This window comes from Lethenteron reissneri, chromosome 8, assembly GCF_015708825.2.
Source record: "Lethenteron reissneri isolate LAM-NWPU_2019-01 chromosome 8, ASM1570882v1, whole genome shotgun sequence".
Classification (NCBI taxonomy): Eukaryota; Metazoa; Chordata; class Hyperoartia; order Petromyzontiformes; family Petromyzontidae; genus Lethenteron; species Lethenteron reissneri.
Window position 1 is genome coordinate 9,156,136 of NC_083786.1, and position 21,148 is coordinate 9,177,283.

Here is a 21,148-nt window from a genome sequence, read left to right on the forward strand (position 1 = left end):
CGAGCCGCCTCCAGCCTCTCAAGATCCGGGAACTTGTTTAGGAAAGGCTTGTTTTTGTTTGTTTGTTATTGCACATGCATAGGTTTAACACACACACGCACACGTGAGTATGCAACAGGCAATGATCCCCCGTTTAGGCTTTTTTTGTCAGGCTGTTGGGGCAAGTCGCTGTGAGCTAACAAATATCTCACACAGTACACACACACAGTACACACAGCACACACACACCCAGCGCACATCTTCCTGACATTTCTCCCGGCCGTGTACATATTTTAATTCATTTTCTCGCGAGAAAACATTGCAAATACTACTCCCAGGATAATTTGCGTAATTGCTCGTTGCTGCCTGGGACGGATAATTGATTGTTGTCATCATCATCATTATTATTGTTTGCTTGGGCGGGTGGCTGGGCGGATGGTAACATTTTTGGACCCTGCGGAGGTGCTGGTAGTTGTGGTGGTGGTGGTAGTGGTGGTGGTGGTAGTTGTGGTGGTGGTGGTAGTTGGTGGTGGGGTTTGGTCTGGATAGCAATTTATTCATATTTTGTTTTCAAAAGAAATATTTTTTTTTACCCATCTATGAAGAACAACCATCCGACTGGCGAGGGCTTTTATTTTTTGTTGGGGGATTGGGGGGTGTGAGTCGAGGGGGGGGGGGAAATCTACCCCAAGAGGAGGAGGAGGAAGAGGGGGGGGGAGGCAGCGGTCGAGGAAGGGAGTGGATGACCGAGCGCTGGTCCCGAGGTCGTCCTCTGCACACCGAGACCGCCCGGGCCCGGGTCGGGATGTCGAACCGGGGCTTGCGTCGTTCGCTGGAGGTGAAGTACCGCTTCAGGGAGCGGCCCGTGGTGGTGAGAGGCAAGGCGCAAGAGGTACGCGAGCTCGGATCCACAGGTGTGCACGTATACTCCGTTGCCGTCGGGAGTTTCACGGGGGAAGCGCCATTCATCATCGAACACCGTCATTGTATTATCATCATCAAACATCTGAATTGTATTAACATCATCACTGGATCATCATCATCATCGTCGTCATTAGATCATCATCATCAAACATCGTCATTGTGGAGGGTTGTGTTTACGGGGATGCGCCACTCGTGATTAACATCGTCACTGGATCATCATCAACATCGTCATTAGATCATTATCGTCACTGGATCATCATCAACATCGTCATTAGATCATTATCGTCACTGGATCATCATCAACATCGTCATTAGATCATCATCGTCGTCATTGTGGAGGGTTGTGTTTACCGCATATTCATCAAGAGGGGGGATGACGTGTTTATGATCATCATCATTGCATGTCAATTCGAGTGCACTAAAACATCATCATGGTAATGATTATATGTGGTGCAAATCATATATGGTGCTTTGCTTACACGAAGCCTTGGTCGATCCACTGCTGTATGAAGGATTTCCCTCGTGCCGCGTGGGTAATTAACGGGTCACTTGACCATACTTCACCACGCTGGTCAGTGCGGCTTGGTGAACGGTGAAGAATCACATGACGGGTCCCGACGTCTCTTCGTTAGCCGCACGTGGCCGGGAATCGAACGTGGGGTGACAGCCGCCTTCACGGCGTCCGTGTTATGTTGACCTCTGCGTCACCCCCACCACCACGGAATATCACGCGGAGTGCTAAAACATCATCATTGATGTGGTGCATCGTGCAGAATAACAGGACCACATCGTTCAGAGTCAATTATACAGATCGGTGCATAGCTCAACGCAACACGCAGTGCAGTATATATATCGCGGTCGGCATACCTTGGGTATTCTGACCACCACGCACCTCCGATTAGCACGGTTGGCTACGTACGGTGCGAAAGAAGTTCAACTTACGCACCAAAATGCGGGGAAGAACTCAAGCCATTGATGGCAGCGGTGGTGATCAAACTGCAAGAGTGGTCCTCGAAGGACGTGTCGATTGTAACGAGGAAGTCTCGAGCCAGAGGCTGGTGGTGATGGTCACGAGACTGCACGGGTGGCCCAGTGAGGGAGGGCATCGTTTTTCACGTCCTTCCCGCGCACCGGCGCTTAGTACGGTTGGCTACGTACGGTGCGAAAGAAGTTCAACGTACGTACGTATCACGTGAGTGCGGTGTAGACGGGGAAGATCTAAAGCCATATGATGGTGGTGATGGTCGACTCTGCCTCAAATGAGTACCTGGTGCAGTGTGTTAAACATCGTCACTGGAGAGACAAAGGCGGCCGGGCGTGGTGCTGGCCACCCACCCCTTCGTGTGCCGTGCCGGCCTTCATAGGTGCTGCTCGCTAACAGCACTTGCCTGAACAATCTGTTAAGGCTACACGGGGGGAGGGGGGGGGGGTGGTCTTTGTATGTGAGAGACCAGATTTATTTCCACTTCTTTGACACCGGGAACAAGGGTTGGGGCGCGTCTTAATTTCTTTCCCGAGCGTCTTAGAATAATAACAATCCGGACAGTGCAGTGCTGCTGTGTGACAATACTGTAGCAACGAAACCCCGTGCATTTAAGCATCTTCCTAAAACACTATGTCACCATCTCTTATGCTGCGCCCAATGACGGATCTCCCGAGTTGTCCTTACACGGCTCGTAGTCGAGATTTAACAGAGCGAAGGAGGGAGTGCGTAGCGGGCATTCCAAAGGATATGCTTCGTGGTAACTTGGCTTAATTATTTCCTCCGCCCTGAATAGTGCGTAACAGATTAATTAACGTTGCATGCGTAATACTTGCAATCTTCTTGGTTCTTTCGGTAAAGTCACGTAGAAGGGAAATAATAAAATAATAAAAATAAAACATTATAAAATAATAATAATAAAACATAATAAAATAATTCTCACGACGTTTCGGCCACAACGCAAGCAGCCGTCCTCAGGTGAAGAACAGGTCTGTCGGAAAGACAGCGTCTGACAGACCTGTTCTTCACCTGAGGACGGCTGCTTTCGTTGTGGCCGAAACGTCGTGAGAATTATTTATGTTTCATTTTTATTATTTTATTATTTCCCTTCTATGTGACTTTACCGAAAGAACCAAGAAGATGAATCCCCGCAGTCACGAAAGCTTTAAATCGAAAAATACTTGCAATGCTGATTACAAGTTAATTAACATTGCATGCATTACGCACGTACACCCTAATAAAATCATTCTGAATGCATCTCATCTCTCTCTCTCTATTTTCAGACATTGTAAGACCTTGCAAGCTAAACAGGCTTTGAGTCTGGAAAAATGTTTACTTGGGTGGGACGTTGGCCGGCAATACCAGACGTTGTGGTCCTTGGCAGTGTGGCGATGGGTTTCTTGAATCCGTCTGTGCAGATTTCTTGAGTGTCATCAGGTATGCGTTGTGGGTACTCGGATGTCTTCCCACGCGAAGCCAAACGCTCATTCGTGGTGTTGGTCAAACATCCCTAGGCAGCAAGCCTCTTCTAAAAATACGTTTTGAAACTTTCCACGAGGTTCTCTTGGACGAATAAAGGTCATTTTATGATGCATTTAACTTTTAACGGGATGTAAAGAAAACGTCGTGCGGCAGATGTAGTCGGGAAGAGGAGACGGTTGTGTGTGTATGTTGTTGAACTTATTTCGCACCGTACGTAGTCAATCGTGCTAATCGGAGGTGCGGGGGGTGGGGGGAACGACAACAAACTGAACACAAAAAGCAGTTCTAAAGAAATTAGTTTAAAATCTACGCGATTTAAAAGTGCATAGCTCCAGTGGCTTCCTAATAAAATATGTGTGCAGGATGGAGGAGGGAAAATCATCGAGGCGGGCATTGTAGCGGCATTCGGAGATTGGTGACCAAAGCGAAGACCTAAAGCCAGATGGTGGCGGTGGTGATGAGTATGTCAGCATGGTCTTTGAAGAACGTTTCAACCGTAACAAGATGAAGACCCTCAAGCCAGATGGTGGTGACGTGACCAAGAGGATGCCCTGGGGAGGCCCGGCGCTGACTTTGCAAACAACTGTGGGATGGGGCAGAAGGAAGGAAGCGATGGCATCGGCCATCGTGACGACCCCTGGGATAATAATTATTAAAGTAGCTTATCTCTCTGCATTAAGAATGAACGCTGCCTTAAATTGCAAACTTCTGTCCCGGATCATAAATGTGCTCTGTTGCTTTTCATGAATGAATGGAATTTTCCAAAAGCATTTCCATCCTGTTCTCACTTGCCTCTTGTTATTTAATAATGTTGACCCCCAATCGGGCTTCAATAATTTCCCTACATATACATACCCTTTTGTGGGTTGTCTAACTCTGTCTCTCCGACAATTATATATTTTAAAAAATGCAGGGTCATCGTTGGGCTAGCCGTGCCACTGGGATCAACTTTGCGTGCCAACACTAAATGTGCAGAGTCAGAGACATGGGTAGAAAACAAACGTGATGTATGGAAACAAGGGATTAACCTTTGCCCCCAAGGACACCCAGTGTCTGGAGATTCGAGCGTCGCCAATGTTCAGAGATGTAGACGTGGTAACCGACCTTACTCAGTGCCGGATTAAGCTCGTGCGGAGCCCTGGAGCATGATGTTATAAAGGGCCCAAAATAAAAAACATGTAAATATTAAAAACTAATTTGTAACTTGCACGGTAAAATAATTGTATTTTTTCATTTGCTATACAGCCAGATAATACGACAAATCGCTAACCTTAAACACCCAGTCGTTCATAAAAGTTGAAGGCGGTATAGTACTATAGCAATAGAGCAAGTGCAGAAGCACTGAACCGGAATTGATAGCTTGAAAGCATTTAGCGCGGGGCCCTTGAAAGTGCGGGGCCCGTAGCTACTACATATGTAGTTGAAGTAGCTACTACTTAGTAGCTACTACATGTGGTGTAGCTACTTTGGTACGAGGATAATCCGGCACCGAGTCCACCAGCCCTACCGCATTAGACGCCAACCCCTCGTCGGAATTCTCTTGGCGCGGAGCTGTTTTTGGTCGACTTCACTTGAGTTTGCAGTCTTATCAACGGCAGCTCCTACGGTTCAGAGGGGAGAATTATAAACAGGCACTGTACTGCAAGTTTGCCCGTGTGCGCTTGCATAGCTGCAAACACCCAGGTTCCTTGCGTTTAGCGGCGGTTTGCAGGCGGATGTGGCGAGCGTTTGTTAGCGAGCGCACATTCAGGCCGGCAAAGTGCACAAACGGACGGTGAGGCCACAAACAATGCCTGCCCGGCCAATGCTGAGGTCTGCACACCGCAGCAGGGTACTCATTTACGGATGTATTTGTGTATGTGTATGTATGTTGAACTTCTTTCACACCGTACGTAGCCAACCGTGCTTATCGGAGGTGCGGGGAAGGACAACAATCTACCTAAGGCAGGGGTGGGGGACCTTTTTTTCTGCCAAGGGACATTTGGATATTTCTATAACATCATTCGCGGGCCATACAAAATTATCAACTAAAAAATGTGCCCGTTATATTTGGTCAAACATTTAATTAACTCACCCCTAATGTGATGGCTGGAACTGCTTCTCTTTGGTGAGGCGTGTGTGATGTTAGCTGGCATTGATGATGTTGCTGCTACTCGCAACTACTTTTCCAGGTTTGCTCCTAGATTGATTGAATTTCGAGTCCCGCCTGCGGTTGCCTTGGCAGGGCCACACCAAATGATTTCGCGGGCCTCATACGGCCCACGGGCCGGACGTTCCCCACCCCTGACCTAAGGGATGCCCGGGCTTTTCAGATATCTCACTCGCCACCGACGCTAATCATCGCCGGGAATTGAACTCAGGTCGAAGGCTTCACAGTGCAGTGCGCTCACGACGGCTTCCCCATTGCCCCACAGAGTCAGAAACACGCGTACACCTGTTCACACGTAGAGCTGACACAGGAGTGATGGATTTAAACAAAAGACGATGATCACAATTTGGGTCAAAAGGCAACAAGTCTCATTGCTCAACGTTTTAGCTGCACGGGGACGCGGCGTTGTAGCTGTGAGCTATTTACACTCTGAACCGCGGTGATCCGAGTTCGAGTCTTGGCCCGGGCTAATAACATCAGTAGCGAGTTGCGTCTCAACCGATCCTGGGCCTCGCCTTCACCAAACCCATGTTGATCAATCGCCACATATGTTGGACGCGTCCAAGTATCGAACTCAACTTCTCAGGCTGCATTGCACAGTGCGCTAACCACTATATCCCTACTCCCACCTTAGTGTGAGTATGTAACATGTACACACCACTATCGTGCCCTCTTTCCCAGGAGAGAGGGCGAGAAAGTAATGAGCAAATCAATAAGTATAACCCGTAAAAACAAAGTTTTTCACTATAAATCCTTTATATGCGTGGCGGCTAGAGTCCTCTCGTCCTCTGGCTTGAGATGGCTGCCACCTATGGGTCAGATGATTGCATTGCAGCATTAAGCAATTGGTTATTAAATATAATACTTTTGTCCTAAAAAGTGTAAAATTTTGGGAAAAAATTTCCCCGAACATTAATTGTCACGCACAACGAGTCTGTGTGGAAAATGTCAGCTCGATTGGATCACGGGAAGTGGGTTAAAAAACGACCGAAAGATTTGCGCAGTCTTAAGCAAGCAAGCGAACTTAATATAAAGGATTTAAAAATGCATTCCATCTTGGTAAAAAAAAATCGTAACTCGACTAATCCCAGACTCCCAATTCTGGACAACGCCTTCAATTCCCTGCGCGGCTGCTCAATTGATCTTGTCGGGGACGTTGCCAGCAGCCTCGCGTTCTGCGGGGCATTCCTACGGCACGACAGGGGCCTCGCCAGGGGCTGTGGTAGGTGGGTTGGGTGCGCCATGGCAGGTGGGTCAGACTGGGCATGTGGGCAGATTAGTATCGGCCACGGGTCGGATAAACAAGAGTAATATTTAAAAATACTTTTTTTAAAAACACGCTTATAATGAAATGTACCGTACTCGTAATGGCAGAACTCCACGACTCCAGGAAGTGGCCCCTACGTTTGCCATAACGTAAGGTATCACGGTGATTTACAGGCAACGTCAGTTGAGCGTGGACAATTAGACCCAAGCCGAAACATAACATATAAAAAAGATGGTTTAAAAATATTTATTTTTAATGATGGAATATAGTATTGTCATCAGTATGACATAAGTATGCCAAGTTTGCAGTCGATAGCACATTGGGAAGTGGGTTAAAATAGAGTTACAATATTTGAGGATACAACAACAGACAGTGAGTTAAATAAAAGCGTGTAAAAACCATTTAAGCTAAACTTGTATTTATTTGTGAGTCGCCCCACAATACACTTCCACAGCATGTGCCCAATCTCATCACCAAATATACAGCAGACGTAAGGGATCAGGATCGAACCCACGCCCTCCTGGATACCAGGTGAGGTAGCGAACATCTCGGCACAAGAAGAAGAGCCATTTTTTTAGAATTCGGTAAAGAAAACTTTCAATATTTCAAGAGCTGCAATGCACGTGGAAAACAGGAGACTTCTTAATAAATAACGGTCACGAAGCAGTCCTTAGCCAAATGCGGCTCGGTAGCCAAATGTTGCTGACCCCTGGCATAGCCAGACGTTTCAGCAGTTAGGCAACGGAGTGACAGGAGTGGGCAGCTGTGCCAGGGCTGATGTATATATCGGCACACAAGCCAGCAGTTTAGGCATGCAGATGGGCTGGCAAGCGAGCACTCGCGCATGCAGGCAGGTGTGTGGGCAGGCTGGCAGATGGGCAAGCACAAGCAGGTGGGAAGGTTTTTGTTGTAGCATTGCTAGAAGATTTGCGGGCAGATTGGCAGGTTGGCAGTGGGCAGGTGGGTAGGATGGCTGGCAGGCAGGCAGGGTGGAAGGCAGATAGGCTGGGCGGTCACGTGTATAGACCGATAGCCAAGCACTTGGGCAAGGAGGTAGAGCTGGCTATGGCTGATGCTGGTGATCAGACAGACAGACGAGTAAGAGGGAGGGGGGGCGAGATGGTTAGTCAGACAGGCAGACAAACATGAAGATGTGCAATTTTCGATTTAAAGCTTTCGTGACTGCAGGGATTCATCTTCTTGGTTCTTTCGGTAAAGTCACGTAGAAGGGAAATAATAAAATAATAAAAATAAAACATAATAAAATAATTCTCACATAATTTTTTTTATTTTTTTTATTATTTTATTATTTCCCTTCTACGTGACTTTAAATAATAAAAATAAAACATAATAAAATAATTATCACATAATTATTTTATTATGTTTTATTTTTTATTATGTCCCTTCTACGTGACTTTACCGAAAGAACCAAGAAGATGAAGATGTGTATTTAGACAAGCCGACAGACGGACAGCAAGACAGAAAGGCGGGTAGACCAATAGGAAGACGGACAGGTCGAGAGGCAGGGGTCGGTTCAGAAAGAGTGGCTGGCTGAATGTTGTCCCTTGAGCTTGGTTTGACTGCCTCAATGTTGAGGCCAGGTGTGCGGGTCTGTACGGGCGTCCTGGTATGTGGAAAACATCGCTTGCGTGTGTTTGCGTTTGTGTACACGTGTGCCCGCGTCAATGTAAGTCAGTGTGTGTGTGTATGAGTGGGTGTCGTTGAATGTATGGGGAGCGGTAGTGTAGCGGTTAGCGCGCTGCGATATGAACCTGGCGAGCCGGGTTCGATTCCCGCTCACGGCTAACACCAGTGACGATTATCCGAACCGGTCCTGGGCCTCCCCTAGGTCACCTCAGCCTTAAATGAGTACCTGGTGCGGTGTGTAAACATCGCCACTGGGGAGACAAAGGCGGTCGGGCGTGGTGCTGGCCACCCACCCCCTCGTTCGTGTACCGTTCCGGCCTTCATAGGTGCTCGCTAACAGCACTTGCCCCTACAGTCTGTTAAGGCTATACGGGGGATCTTTATCTTTGTCTTTGTATTTGAATGTGTGTCTTTGTGGGTCGTGGAGGGGTGGCGAGCTGGTGTTGTGGTTAGCACTCTGCACTATGAACCTGGTTTTCTGAGTTCGATTCCTGGCCAAAGCTTGCATCGGTGGCGAGTGATGTGCGAGCCGGTTAAGTTCGATTCGGCCTTAAATGAGTAATCTGGTGCCGTGCGTGAATACGTTATTATCGACCCTGGGGAGACAAAGGTGGCTGGGTGTGTCGTTGGCAGCACCACCCCCTCATGCAACGTTGCTGGCCTTCATCGATGCTCGGTAACAGCACTTGCCCCAACAGCCTGTGTAGGCTATACGGGGATCTTTGGCTTTGTAAAAGGCCGTGCGATTACGTAAGGGGGTGTATGTTTTTGTGTATGTGAGTGTGTGTGTGTTTTTGTGTATGTGAGTGTGTATGTCTGTTTATGTGAGTGTTTATGTGAGTGTGTGTATGTTTGTGTATGCGAGTATGTGAGTGTGTATGTTTGTGTATGCGAGTATGTGAGTGTGTATGTCTGTTTATGTGAGGGTTTATGTGTGTATGTTTATGTATGTGAGTGTTTATGTGAGTGTGTATGTTTGTGTATGTGAGTGTGTATGTTTGTGTATGTGAGTGTGTGGGGAGCGGTGGTGTAGCGGTTAGCGCGCTGCGCTATGAACCTGGCAACCCGAGTTCGATTACCGCTCACGGCCAACACCGGTGACGATTATCTGAACCGGTCCTGGACCTCCCCTAGGTCGACTAAGCCACAAATTAGTACCTGGTGCAATGTGTACGATGTGTAGACACCCCTCGTGTGCCGTGCCGGCCTTCATAGGTGCTCGCTAACAGCACTTGCCCCAAAAGTCTGTTACAGGCTATATGGGGGATCTTTGTCTTTGTGAGTGAATGTGTGTATGGTTGTGAGAGAGAGTGTGTGTGTGTATGATTGTGAGTGTGTGAGAGTGTGTGTGTGTGAGTGTGTGAGTATAATTGTGAGAGAGTGAGTGTGTGTGAGAGAGTGAGTGTATGTTTGTGAGAGTGTGTGTGTATGATTGTGTGTGTGTGTGAGAGAGTATGTGTATGTGTGTATGAGAGTATGTGTGTGTATGATGGTGAGAGAGTGTGTGTATGATTGTGTGTGTGTGAGAGTGTGTGTGTATGATTGTGAGAGTATGTGTGTGTATGATTGTGAGAGAGTATGTGTGTGTGTGTATGATTGTGAGAGTGTGTGTGTATGATTGTGAGAGAGTGTGAGAGAGTGAGTGTATGTTTGTGAGAGTGTGTGTGTATGATTGTGCGTGTGTGTGAGAGAGAGTGTATGTGTGTATGAGAGTATGTATGTGTATGATTGTGAGAGAGTGTGTGTATGATTGTGTGTGTGTGAGAGTGTGTGTGTATGATTGTGAGAGTATGTGTGTGTATGATTGTGAGAGTATGTGTGTGTATGATTGTGAGAGTATGTGTGTGTATGATTGTGTGTGTATGATTGTGAGAGAGTGTGTGTATGAGTGTGTGTGTATTATTGTGAGAGAGTGTGTGTATGTATGATTGTGAGAGTGTGTGTATGTGTATGAGAGAGTATGTGTGTGTGTATGATTGTGAGAGTGTGTGTGTGTATGATTGTGAGAGTATGTGTGTGTGTATGATTGTGAGAGTATGTGTGTGTATGATTGTGAGAGTATGTGTGTGTGTATGATTGTGAGAGTATGTGTGTATGATTGTGAGAGTGTGTGTGTGCATGATTGTGAGAGTATGTGTGTGTATGATTGTGAGAGAGTATGTGTGTATGATTGTGAGAGTATGTGTGTGTGTATGATTGTGAGAGAGTATGTGTGTGTATGATTGTGAGAGAGTATGTGTGTGTGTATGATTGTGAGAGAGTATGTGTGTGTGTATGATTGTGAGAGAGTATGTGTGTGTGTATGATTGTGAGAGAGTATGTGTGTGTGTATGATTGTGAGAGAGTATGTGTGTGTATGATTGTGAGAGTGTGTGTATGTGTATGATTGTGAGTGTGTGTGTGTGTAGGATTGTGTGTGTATGATTGTGAGAGAGTATGTGTGTGTGTATGATTGTGAGAGTATGTGTGTGTATGATTGTGAGTGTGTGTGTATGATTGTGAGTGTGTGTGTGTATGTGTATGAGAGAGTATGTGTATGATTGTGAGTGTGTGTGTAGGATTGTGTGTGTATGATTGTGTGTGTATGATTGTGTGTGTGGGCGTGATGTTGAGCTGAGCAAGCCGCGAACTCTCCGCCACACTTCCTGCACGCTTTGTCTCCGGCTTTGTCTCGCGATTTTATTTCACTCCTCACTTTGTGTCGCGTTGCCTGGCACACGGCAGCCGTGGCATCTTGACTCATCGCGATCTGCCCATGATCTCTCTCACTCCGACGTACATTCCCCCGACTGTAGTAGTGCCTGGAATTCTATTTACTCTCCGAGTTCCAGTTAAAACAATAGCCCTGTATGAAATCCGGGCGTAGCCTGCAAAGCCGGGGGTGGGTGGGGGGGAGAAGTGGCTTAAGTCGGTGGTGGTTGTTGCCTTATTCCGTGGCGTCGCATGGCCGTGACGCCTCCTCCTCCTCCTCCTTCGCCGTATCTGGTGGACACCTCGGAGTGGGGCCGCAAGCAAGGTGAGCTGTCGGGCGCATGGCACCTCACCTGTGTGAGCTAGAGACATCGCACACTCACCTGTGAGGTGTACACTCACCTGTGAGTTGCAGACACGGCACACACTCACTTGGTTAGTTGTAGACACTCACCTGTGTGAACTAGAGACATCACACACTCACCTGTCAGTTGTAGACACTCACCTGTGAGCTGTAGACATTTCACACTCACCTGTGTTCGTTATAGACTCACCTGTGTGAGCTACAGACATCGCACACTCACCTGTCAGTTGTAGACACACCTTTGAGTTGTAGACACGGCACACACTCACCTGTGAGTTGTAGACACTCACGTGAGTTGTAGACACGGCTCACTCACCTGTGAGTTGTAGACATCTCACACTGTGTCAGTTATAGACTCACCTGTGTGCAAGCCACGTGGTGCTTTAACACTGAGTTGGTGTCAGGTGAGAGAGCACAGGGAATTAAATAACTTACTAACAAACCTGCCACCAAAGCTGCTCATCACCGAGCTTGTCAGAGCAGAGCGTGCGAACGAACCTCACCCGCTTGATCGTGACGTGGTGGTGGTGGTGGCGGTGGTGGTGGTCATGGTGGGATTTTTTTGCTATTTTAAATCTGGGATTAACACTGTACTGCTTATACAGCCCCCGGACAACGTTTCACTTGAGCAAGGAATATTTACGTATTTGTTCTTCCATGGATCGGATGAAACTGAGTGCCACTTGGTGGGAAGTCGACGTTTGGATATTGCTCTACTTGTTTGTCGGATTCCTCCAGTATGAATATAGATTCTAATTACGATACTTCCTTTATGGAGACGACTCGTCCCAATGGGGGAGGCTGGAGAGGGTGGTGGGGGGGGTAACACATGGGCCTCGCAACAAGCAGGGCTTGGGTTCGATTTGCGACCTGGGCACCTTCCCCGTATGGGGTGTTCTGCACGAGTTTCCACCGGATTTTCCTGGTTGTCCGGATTGCTCCCATGGATAAAACACAATACACGATGCAACTCGTATCGATTGACTGGGCAAACATCGCAATGCTGAACAGGTACTTCTACAAATTACTCAATTGGGATCACACACAGCGGCTGCAGCAACATCGCCCTCAACTGGTAAAGTCTGCCAGCACTCTGTTGAATAACAAGTCTTGAGACTCTGTAAGACTTTCCTGTGTAAGCATGTAAACTTGAAACTATATATTGTTTTGTTATTTGGCCAGGCAAGGCCCACGGAGCTTATAGAGCTCTTTTTCAGGAGCGACTTGGCCACAAGTGATAGCCCAACGAAGTGGCTTACCACGTGGAAATGTATTGCAGCCAAATACTCTAAACGCGTGACGTTGATTCTAAATGTGGTGAGAAAAACCGGAAGACCCGGAGGAAAAAAACCTCGTGACCACGGGGAGAGAGACACACAAACTCCAAATATACAGCAGCAGGCGTCGGGGTCGGGATCGAACCCACGACCTCCTTCATACCTGGCGAGGTAGTTAACATCTCCTAGTCACCGTGATGATGATGAGAGAGAGAGACACGTAAACTCCAGATATACAGCAGGCGTCGGGGTTGGGATCGAACCCACGACCTCCTGCATGCCAGGCGAGGTAGTTAACATCTCATAGCCACCGCGGCGTCCCAAGTGTAGTAATAAAGAAATAATTGCCTTTCTATTTTCATCCGTTTGTCAATCCACCGGTGGATGAAGGCTTTCCCACGCTGTGTCAGTCACGGGGGATTATATGGCTGTACCTCGCCTCGATGGTCGCTGCGGGTTAGTTAAGCGGTGGTGCCCAGGGTCACTGATATATGATTTGCCACTGAATGTTAGCCGCGGCTGAGAATCGGTGGGTTTACAGCTCAGCGCGCGAGCCACCGGGCGCCCCTCCATCACCGTGACCGGGCTCTGCTGCCCTATTCAAACAGTATTGGTTCAACAAGCAAAGCCCAACTCTGCCGCAGAGACAGCGAATGTCAAAACCGACCCAGAGCCTTCTTGTGTCAAACCAATGTTGTTGGAAAAATGTGCTCGCAGAAGGCTGTGCGTGTGGCCGATGGGATGGAGAAACAAATATGGGATTGGCGGCAGTGTCAGCTTAATAATTTGGTGTTAAATAAAGACATTTCTTTTGGATGTACAGTAAGAAAAAAAAATAACAACCAGTGTGAATCATGTTTCCTTCCCTTTTATTTGGCAGTTACACAAGCGCAATGTTATTTTTAGTTCGCATTATGAGACACCTCGCAAGCGTTCGCGTTTAGCCTCTATCACCTGCATCTGTGGTGTGTCCCGGAGGCCTTTGGACGTCTTCCGTGTGAGTTACGTTTGCACAACGGGCCCTCGGCCTGGTTTTAAAATACTAAAGGTCATCCAACAGCGGTTGTCCTTTGGATGGACTGCCCTTGCCATGGGAATGTGAAATCTCCATTCTCGGATTAGCAGGGTAACGTTTCTGTATTTGAAGCTTTCGTGACTGCAAGGATTCATACTCTTAGTTCTTTCGGTAAAGTCACGTAGGTAAAAAAATGAAATAAAAAGTAATACAAATAAAACAATGAAAATCACGACGTCATCAGGTGGGACCGTGGGACCGTCACAGCCAGATTAGCTGCATCAAGTGATGCAGCTAATCTGGCTGTGACGGTCCCACCTGATGACGGAGACTTGTGTTGCCTCCGAAACGTCGTGATTTCATTGTTTTCATTGTTTTATTTTTCTTATTTTTTATTTCATTTTTTACCTACGTGACTTTACCGAAAGAACTAAGAGTATAACGTTTCTGTGTGTTTTTGTGAGTACCGTTTAACGTGCTTACCCCATACCCCGAATGGACATCTGTGAAGACGAGCTTTATAGCTCATCGGATTCCTCCAGTAAAAATAAATATTCTCTTGACTTAGAGCTTTCGTGACTGCAGGGATTCACATTGTCTGGGTCTTTCGTGGTAAAGTCACGTGGGTAGGTTCAAAGAAAATAACAAAAATAACCAAAAACAAATATTCTGATTGAAGACAATATTCTCAACATTTACGCAGTGTGCACTGCGCTATTCACCCGGCGATCTGAGTTTTCGATACCCGGCCACGGCTCACCCTGGCACACACCCTGTCCCCTTGCCAACCCTGAACGGAGCAGCGTGGTCAAATATGGACAAAGCAACCCTCATCACCGACAGAATTACGGCGGAGGCCTTCACTCAGCGGCGGATTAATCAAGGGCTACAAATCATTACGCAAAGCACACACCAGTGGTGGGCAGGTGGTGGGCATGATTTAATGTTTAACAAAGTAATACTTGTGCAAGAATGATTATATAAGTCTTTGTATCCACTTTTGAACTCTCTCTCTCTCTCTCACACACATACAGCTCATGCAGAGAAAACAAACAAACCAGATGCCCCAAAGTCAAAGCGAGAGCTCGATTAATTTCCGGAACCACGAGTTTACGCTTTGAGAACGGGATTAGCAAGTTGCTCTTTATATCTGTTAATCGGCAGGGTTTACTTTCAGCCGGGTTTGTCAAAGTAAATGACTGGGACAGACCCGGCTGAACTTATTCCGTGTGTGAGGCTGGGTCTCTATGTGCGTCTATGTTCTTTCTGGGTTCTCTATATGTCTTTGTGTCTGTATATGAGTCTATGTAAGTCGTTGGGGTCTCGAGGCGTGTGTGTGTGTGTGTGATCTCCATGTGGGTATTGTGGTCTCCATGCAAATCTATGAGTCTCTGTAAGTCTGTGTGTGCCTCTATGTGAGTCTATGCAAGTCGTTTATGTCTTCATGTGACTCTGTGGGTCTCTGGGTGAAGCCAAGGTTTAATTTCAGCTTGATGTTTCTGAGTTGGTGACCTGGAAACAAGTGATGTTTTAAGCCTGTATTTGAATTATCTCTTCAAAAACGGATTCGCTTAAAATGTAATATTCACAATACTGTACTCTAAATTCCACTGCGTAGTATGAATCGAGTCTGCAGTATACCCTGGGCTGTGAACCCGGAGTTTGTTATTTTGAGTTTGTTTCCTGGCCACGGTCACCATCAGTGGCAGGTGGTATCTGATACATGGGTGCCACGGTGGCTAGGATATGTTAACTACTTCGCCTGGTATACAGGAGGTAGTGGCTTCAATCCCGACTGATGCTTGTGTGTTTGGAGTTTGCACGTTCTCCCCGTGGTCGCGTGGATTCCCCTCCACATTTAGAATCCACATCACGTGTTTAGAGTATTTGGCTAATATACATTTCTATATGATAAGTCACTTCGTTTGGCTAGCGCTTGTGGCCAGCTCGCTTCTGAAAAGCAGCCATGGAGCTCAGTGGGCCTTACCCGATATAATAAAGTCAATGTATAGTTTACAGTTTAGTTTGATACAATCCTCAGTAATCCCTTGTCCCCAAGCCGCACCGACCAGCGTGGTGAAGTATGGACAGACAACTCCCATGACCGACAAGACGTCGATGGCCTTCATCCAGCAGTGGATTGACAACATGCTGCGTCGTCAGTAACGGTCACCTTTGTAGAGGAATACCTTTTCAGACGGAGCCTTCTGCTGACCTTTGCTGTTTAGAAATTTCAATCGCTGTTTCAAGGTTTCAGCTCCTGTTCAGTTTTCTAGTTTGACACCATGTCAGCACTTCTGCGCCGGAACAGATGAGTGTCCCTGTTGCAATATTGATGCACAGTAACAATACTAAACGCGGCCGGCTTAATAGCTGAGGGTGCTGCACGTGTAAACTCCGCGTGTTTGTTCATATAAGGACTATTCACATTCGTCATCATTAGCCACGATCATTCCTCTGCTGGATGAAGGCCTCCCCCAGGGTTGGGCATCACTCGCCACCGATGTGAACCGTGGAACCGAGTAACTCCGGGGTTCATTCGTGCGCTATTCTCTTGCCATGGGAATGTGGAATTTCCTCCACTGCCAGTGGACATGACCCATGACCATCTCATTCCCCCCATTGCTCCAAGACTCCCCGAGTTGGCTTCTTGAGCCTCTTTAATGTTCAGCACTTAGCAACGTGTTTATAGAGTGAGTGTGTGCGTGTGTGTGACTGTAGTGCTTAGGCATGTCCTTTCCACTCACACACAATAGCGTCAAGAGTGATTCCAGGAACACAATACGGCACCATGGTGGGAGACCGATTTTGCAGGCAGCGCACAAAGAGTCGGGGGTGCCCGCTGCTTCATAACCGTTCCGTTGTTATTGATGATCGACTTCCACATTCATCCTCCAAGCCAAATCACACCAGGATCGTGATTCGCGTGCAGTCCAATGCCCCCCTCACCCCTCACCCCGCACAACTGTTTGGGTTGTTGCGGGGTTATTCCGCCGCGCTTCTCCACGCTGGTCAGCGGCGGTAGGTGTAGAAGCGTCGAAGTCGGAGGCATGCAAGTACGGTACAACAATGGACTTTTACTTTGTTGCTGCACCCTAACTGAAGCAAAAAACAATTATACTGGTAGGAACCTCCTGGTTACACCAGCCCACAGGGGATTATTGTGTTCGTCCGTCGTGAAGGGAGGGGCTGGGTGGGGTGGGGCTGGGTGGGGAGGGGCTGGGTGAGGAGGGTGGGGAGGGGCTGGGTGGGGGGTGGGGTTGAGCTGGGTGGGGAGGGGCTGGTCACCCCGTGGTGCGCTTATAAAACTCAACGTTTAACCTACTCACGCCGGCTTGTGCCCGCCCTCACAGTCGGGAATATTTGCGGAATACACCACGCCGCCGTTGACCCTGGCCATTGACCGAGCAACCCAACGATCCTCCCAGCTCCCTCCGCAGGAATGTGTTCACAGAGATAGCCCCTGAATACACTTTTCACAGCATGTGCCCAATCTCATCAGATGTCACAAGCTAAGCAGGCAGGCGCCTGGCGTAGTACAGCACGGCATATGGATGGGAGAGGCATCACGGTGCTACAGGTGTGGGAGTTGCGTGGTGTGGCCAGGAGATGACGGGGAGTTTCTCCAGCTCTTTCCAGTTTCCTTCCGGCTTCGAAGGCGAACCGCTTATTCGTGGACAAACATCCGGATGTGGCAGGACCCTAATGGAAAAGTGTTGCTACTCCAGAGGATTTGCTCGTTACGTGGCATAAACTATAAACGACAAACATTTTAAAATGTTTTTACCAGGTAAGGCCCACTGAGCTATATATCTGTTTTTCAAAAGCGACCTGGGCATCACAAATTAGAGCTAAACAAAGTGGACTGTCACGTGGAAATGTATAGCAGCCACGCGTGACGTTGATTCTAAATGTGGAGGGGAAAAACCGGAGGACCCGGAGAAAAATCCACGCAACTACGGGGTGAGAGACACGCAAACCCCAAATCTACAGGCATCAGGGTCGCGTTTGAACCCACGACCACCTGTATACCTGGCGAGGTAGTTAACATCTCGCTACCGGCATCTCAGTATATCCAACAGGCTACTGGAGTTAAGAGGCCGGGGTAGCACAGTGGAGCAACGGATGTCTTACAATTTGGAAGGTTTTCAGATCAATTTGCAGTTGGACGGTGATTAGCCCATCATTACTCTTGCGCAGATGAAATTAGTACCGCGGCATTGTTGTGGGACTTGAACGGTGATTATCTTAAGGCTAGACTGGTTGCCGTCACGGTAATGGGGAATTTCCACCACTGCCTCGCTGTTTTCCCAACAAGTGTGCGTTGACCAAAGTGGGATGCTGGGATTCGTGTCTGTAACACTTCACAACCCCGTTGAAATCCAACAGATGGTCATTACAGGCACTTTAATAGATTCAAAAACACATCTTTTTCTCTACATCGTGCTCAATGTAGATGCCTCCAGTGGCTTCAGGGGTCGCGTAAATCAATTACCGACGGTCATCATCGTCAGCCACGATCTATCCACCGCTGGATGAAGTCCTTCCCCCAAAAAGGCTGTCGGCATCTCTCGCAGTCCAGCGATGCGACAATCCCCCCCCCCCCCTGTCACCCGAATCGTCGGCTGCTTATTATATAACTATCATCGGTCACGAAATTACGATTCGGCAATTATTCCTTTCCCCTCTCCTCCACTCTCGCGGCACGCGCGTCAACCCCCCCCCCCCTCACTCCCCCGTTGATTTGCGACGTCCGCAAACCGATATGCTGATGAGGATGCGTTGCTCACGAGAACGAATTGAGACCGAACGCACGAGACGACGGGAAGCCTGAGGACGGCTGCTTGCGTTGTGGCCGAAACGTCGTGAGAATTATTTTATTATGTTTTATTTCTATTATTGTATTACTTCCCTTCTACGTGACTTTACCGAAAGAACCAAGAAGAGGGCAATGCCACTTTAGTGGCGAGGTTAAGGTGGTGGGTGGGAATGAACAAAACCCACCGATCCTTGTATCCACACCGTGACCTTGAATCGTGACTCATTCATCAAATCTCTCCGTGGGATTGTGTGGCCAGTGAATCATTATAAGCCTTATTAACAGGAGTAATTGTAGGGAGGTTTGGGGGTTGGCGTATGAATTGGTATATATCTATTAATCATTATGCATCTCTCTCTTGATAAGGCGGCGGTTGTTATTGACCACGGTAGAAATTACTAACTGGCGGTGCCAGACTTTTTATTTGTGGCGGTTGAGGTGGAGGTGATTTGGGTTATTACCTGGGAACGAAAGATGGGGGAGGGGGGATGGGAACTTACAGAAAGTGTTGGGACGTTCGTCTCAGTGTACGCAGGATATGTTGAACTTCTTTCACGCCGTACGTAGCCAACCGTGCTCATCGAAGGTGGGTGGGGGTGGGGAACAACACACGAAACGTCGGCCTTGGGCCACTCTTCCAGTCTCGTCACCATCACCACCACCACCACCAACCTGGTATCTGGCTGTTGATGTCCTCGCTACAGTCGCAACAGTCGCCACGTCCTTCGAGGTGCCTAGTTTGGGGGGCAAGGGGGGCAATGCCTCCCCCACCCTAAACTGGACATCTTTGTTAATTTATTTTCAGTAGCTTACAATTAAGATTACAAATAAATGAATGACTTGTGTTCCCGTCATTCCTAATGCGAGGGACAAAGCAAACCCCTGCCCCTCCCAAAACAGAAGTCAAACTCCACCGATGGCAATTGCGTACACACAGACACTACTAGCACGTGAGCACAGACGCACAGATGGACATGCGTACACGAGGGACAGACCTTAGCGAGCACGTGCCCTCTTAGCGAGCACGTGCCCTCTTAGCGAGCACGTGCCCTCTTAGCGAGCACGTGCCCTCTTAGCGAGCACGTGCCCTCTTAGCGAGCACGTGCCCTCTTAGCGAGCACGTGCCCTCTTAGCGAGCACGTGCCCTCTTAGCGAGCACGTGCCCTCTTAGCGAGCACGTGCCCTCTTAGCGAGCACGTGCCCTCTTAGCGAGCACGTGCCCTCTTAGCGAGCAGACAAGAGAGCACCTATCGGTCAGCACCAGGCCTCAGCCGGCCGTCTTTGTCTCTCCCCCCTTCCCCTCCCAATGATGGCGTTGTTTACACGCAGCGCAACCAGGCGCTCGTTTCAAGGCTGAGTCTCAACCTCTTGGATGAACCGGACCGACGGGCACAGCCGGTTCACCCAGTCGAGGCACAAGGAACGCGCGGTCAGACCCAAACCCCCCCCCCCTTCCCACTACGTCCCGTTTGGTGGCGACTTTGGTTGGTTGCCTGCTGCCTGTTCGCTCAGACAGCAGAGAAAATAAACTTCCCGGTGGGGGGGAGCTGCCTCTGGTCTGCCCAGATGTCCGGGGCGAGTAGTGAGGGAGGGCTCTGCGTCATTTGCGCCGTTTTATACACGAGGGGTTGCCACCTTTCCCACCGTGGGCCAAACCGAGACAAGCTCCAACGTGAACTCGTGGCCACCCAGATTTACACTTTAAGAAAGGGATGGACGGTTTGTTATTAAAAAAAAATGTGGTTAAAGGTGTGTTTGTGTGCGTGCGCGTGTGTTTTGTTGTGGGGAGCAGTGACGCAGTGGTTAGCGCGCTGAGCTACAAACCTGGAAATCCGAGTTCATTCTGACAATTATCTGAACCGGTCCTGGGCATCGCCTAGGTCGACTCAGCCTTAAATGACTACCCGGTTCGATGTGTAAGCATCGTCACCGGGGAGACATTCGGCTGTGCGTGGCGCTGGCCACCCACTCCCTCGTGTGCCGTGCCGGCTGTCAATCGATGCTACTCGCTAACAGCACTTGCCCCAAAAGTCTGGTAAGGCTATACGGGGGTCTTTACGGTTGTTGTGGGAGGCTCGAGCAGAGGCAGCTTCTGAAACTTCCTAAGGTAGGCAGGGGCGGTCCTGAGTTTTAAAGAATTGTTTTAATAGGGCCTTGAATTAATTAAAAATGTGTCTTGTAAATGTTAATAAAATATACAATATTGGCATCTCAAGGTGGGGGCTATTGTTCCCGTCACCCTTTCCCGCCCTCTTGGATCTGCGGTGAGGCCACTGACCGAGGTGAGTTTGTGTGGGGTGTTAAGATTCGAATTGAGGTGCCATGGAAATTAGATAGGATGGATGGCTAGATTTAACAACACGCATTTGCAACAAGCTATTCTCCCGACGCAAATACCATCACTTCAAAACGGCCTGAATAATATTATTTCCCTTCTACGTGACTTTACCGAAAGAACCAAGAAGATGAATCCCTGCAGTCACGAAAGCTTTAAATCGAAATTTAACGGCCTGAATTTTTTAAACTTTTTTTTTGTCTTGGACCACCAACTC

At 48.3% G+C, this 21,148-nt stretch overlaps 1 protein-coding gene across 4 annotated transcripts in view; it reads left to right on the top strand.

Annotated features, from left to right (window-relative positions):
• Positions 1-21,148, top strand: part of LOC133361963 (apoptosis-stimulating of p53 protein 1-like) — a 67,137-nt gene that overhangs the window by 9,500 nt on the left and 36,489 nt on the right. Inside the window, exon 1 of one of the 4 annotated variants that reach the window (XM_061580939.1) lies at positions 688-871. The exons of 1 other annotated variant lie outside the window; for it this stretch is intronic. In XM_061580939.1, the coding sequence (XP_061436923.1) occupies positions 722-871 (150 nt within the window). In that variant the 5' untranslated portion in view covers positions 688-721. 2 more of the 4 variants (XM_061580957.1, XM_061580952.1) reach the window with 2 other exon arrangements.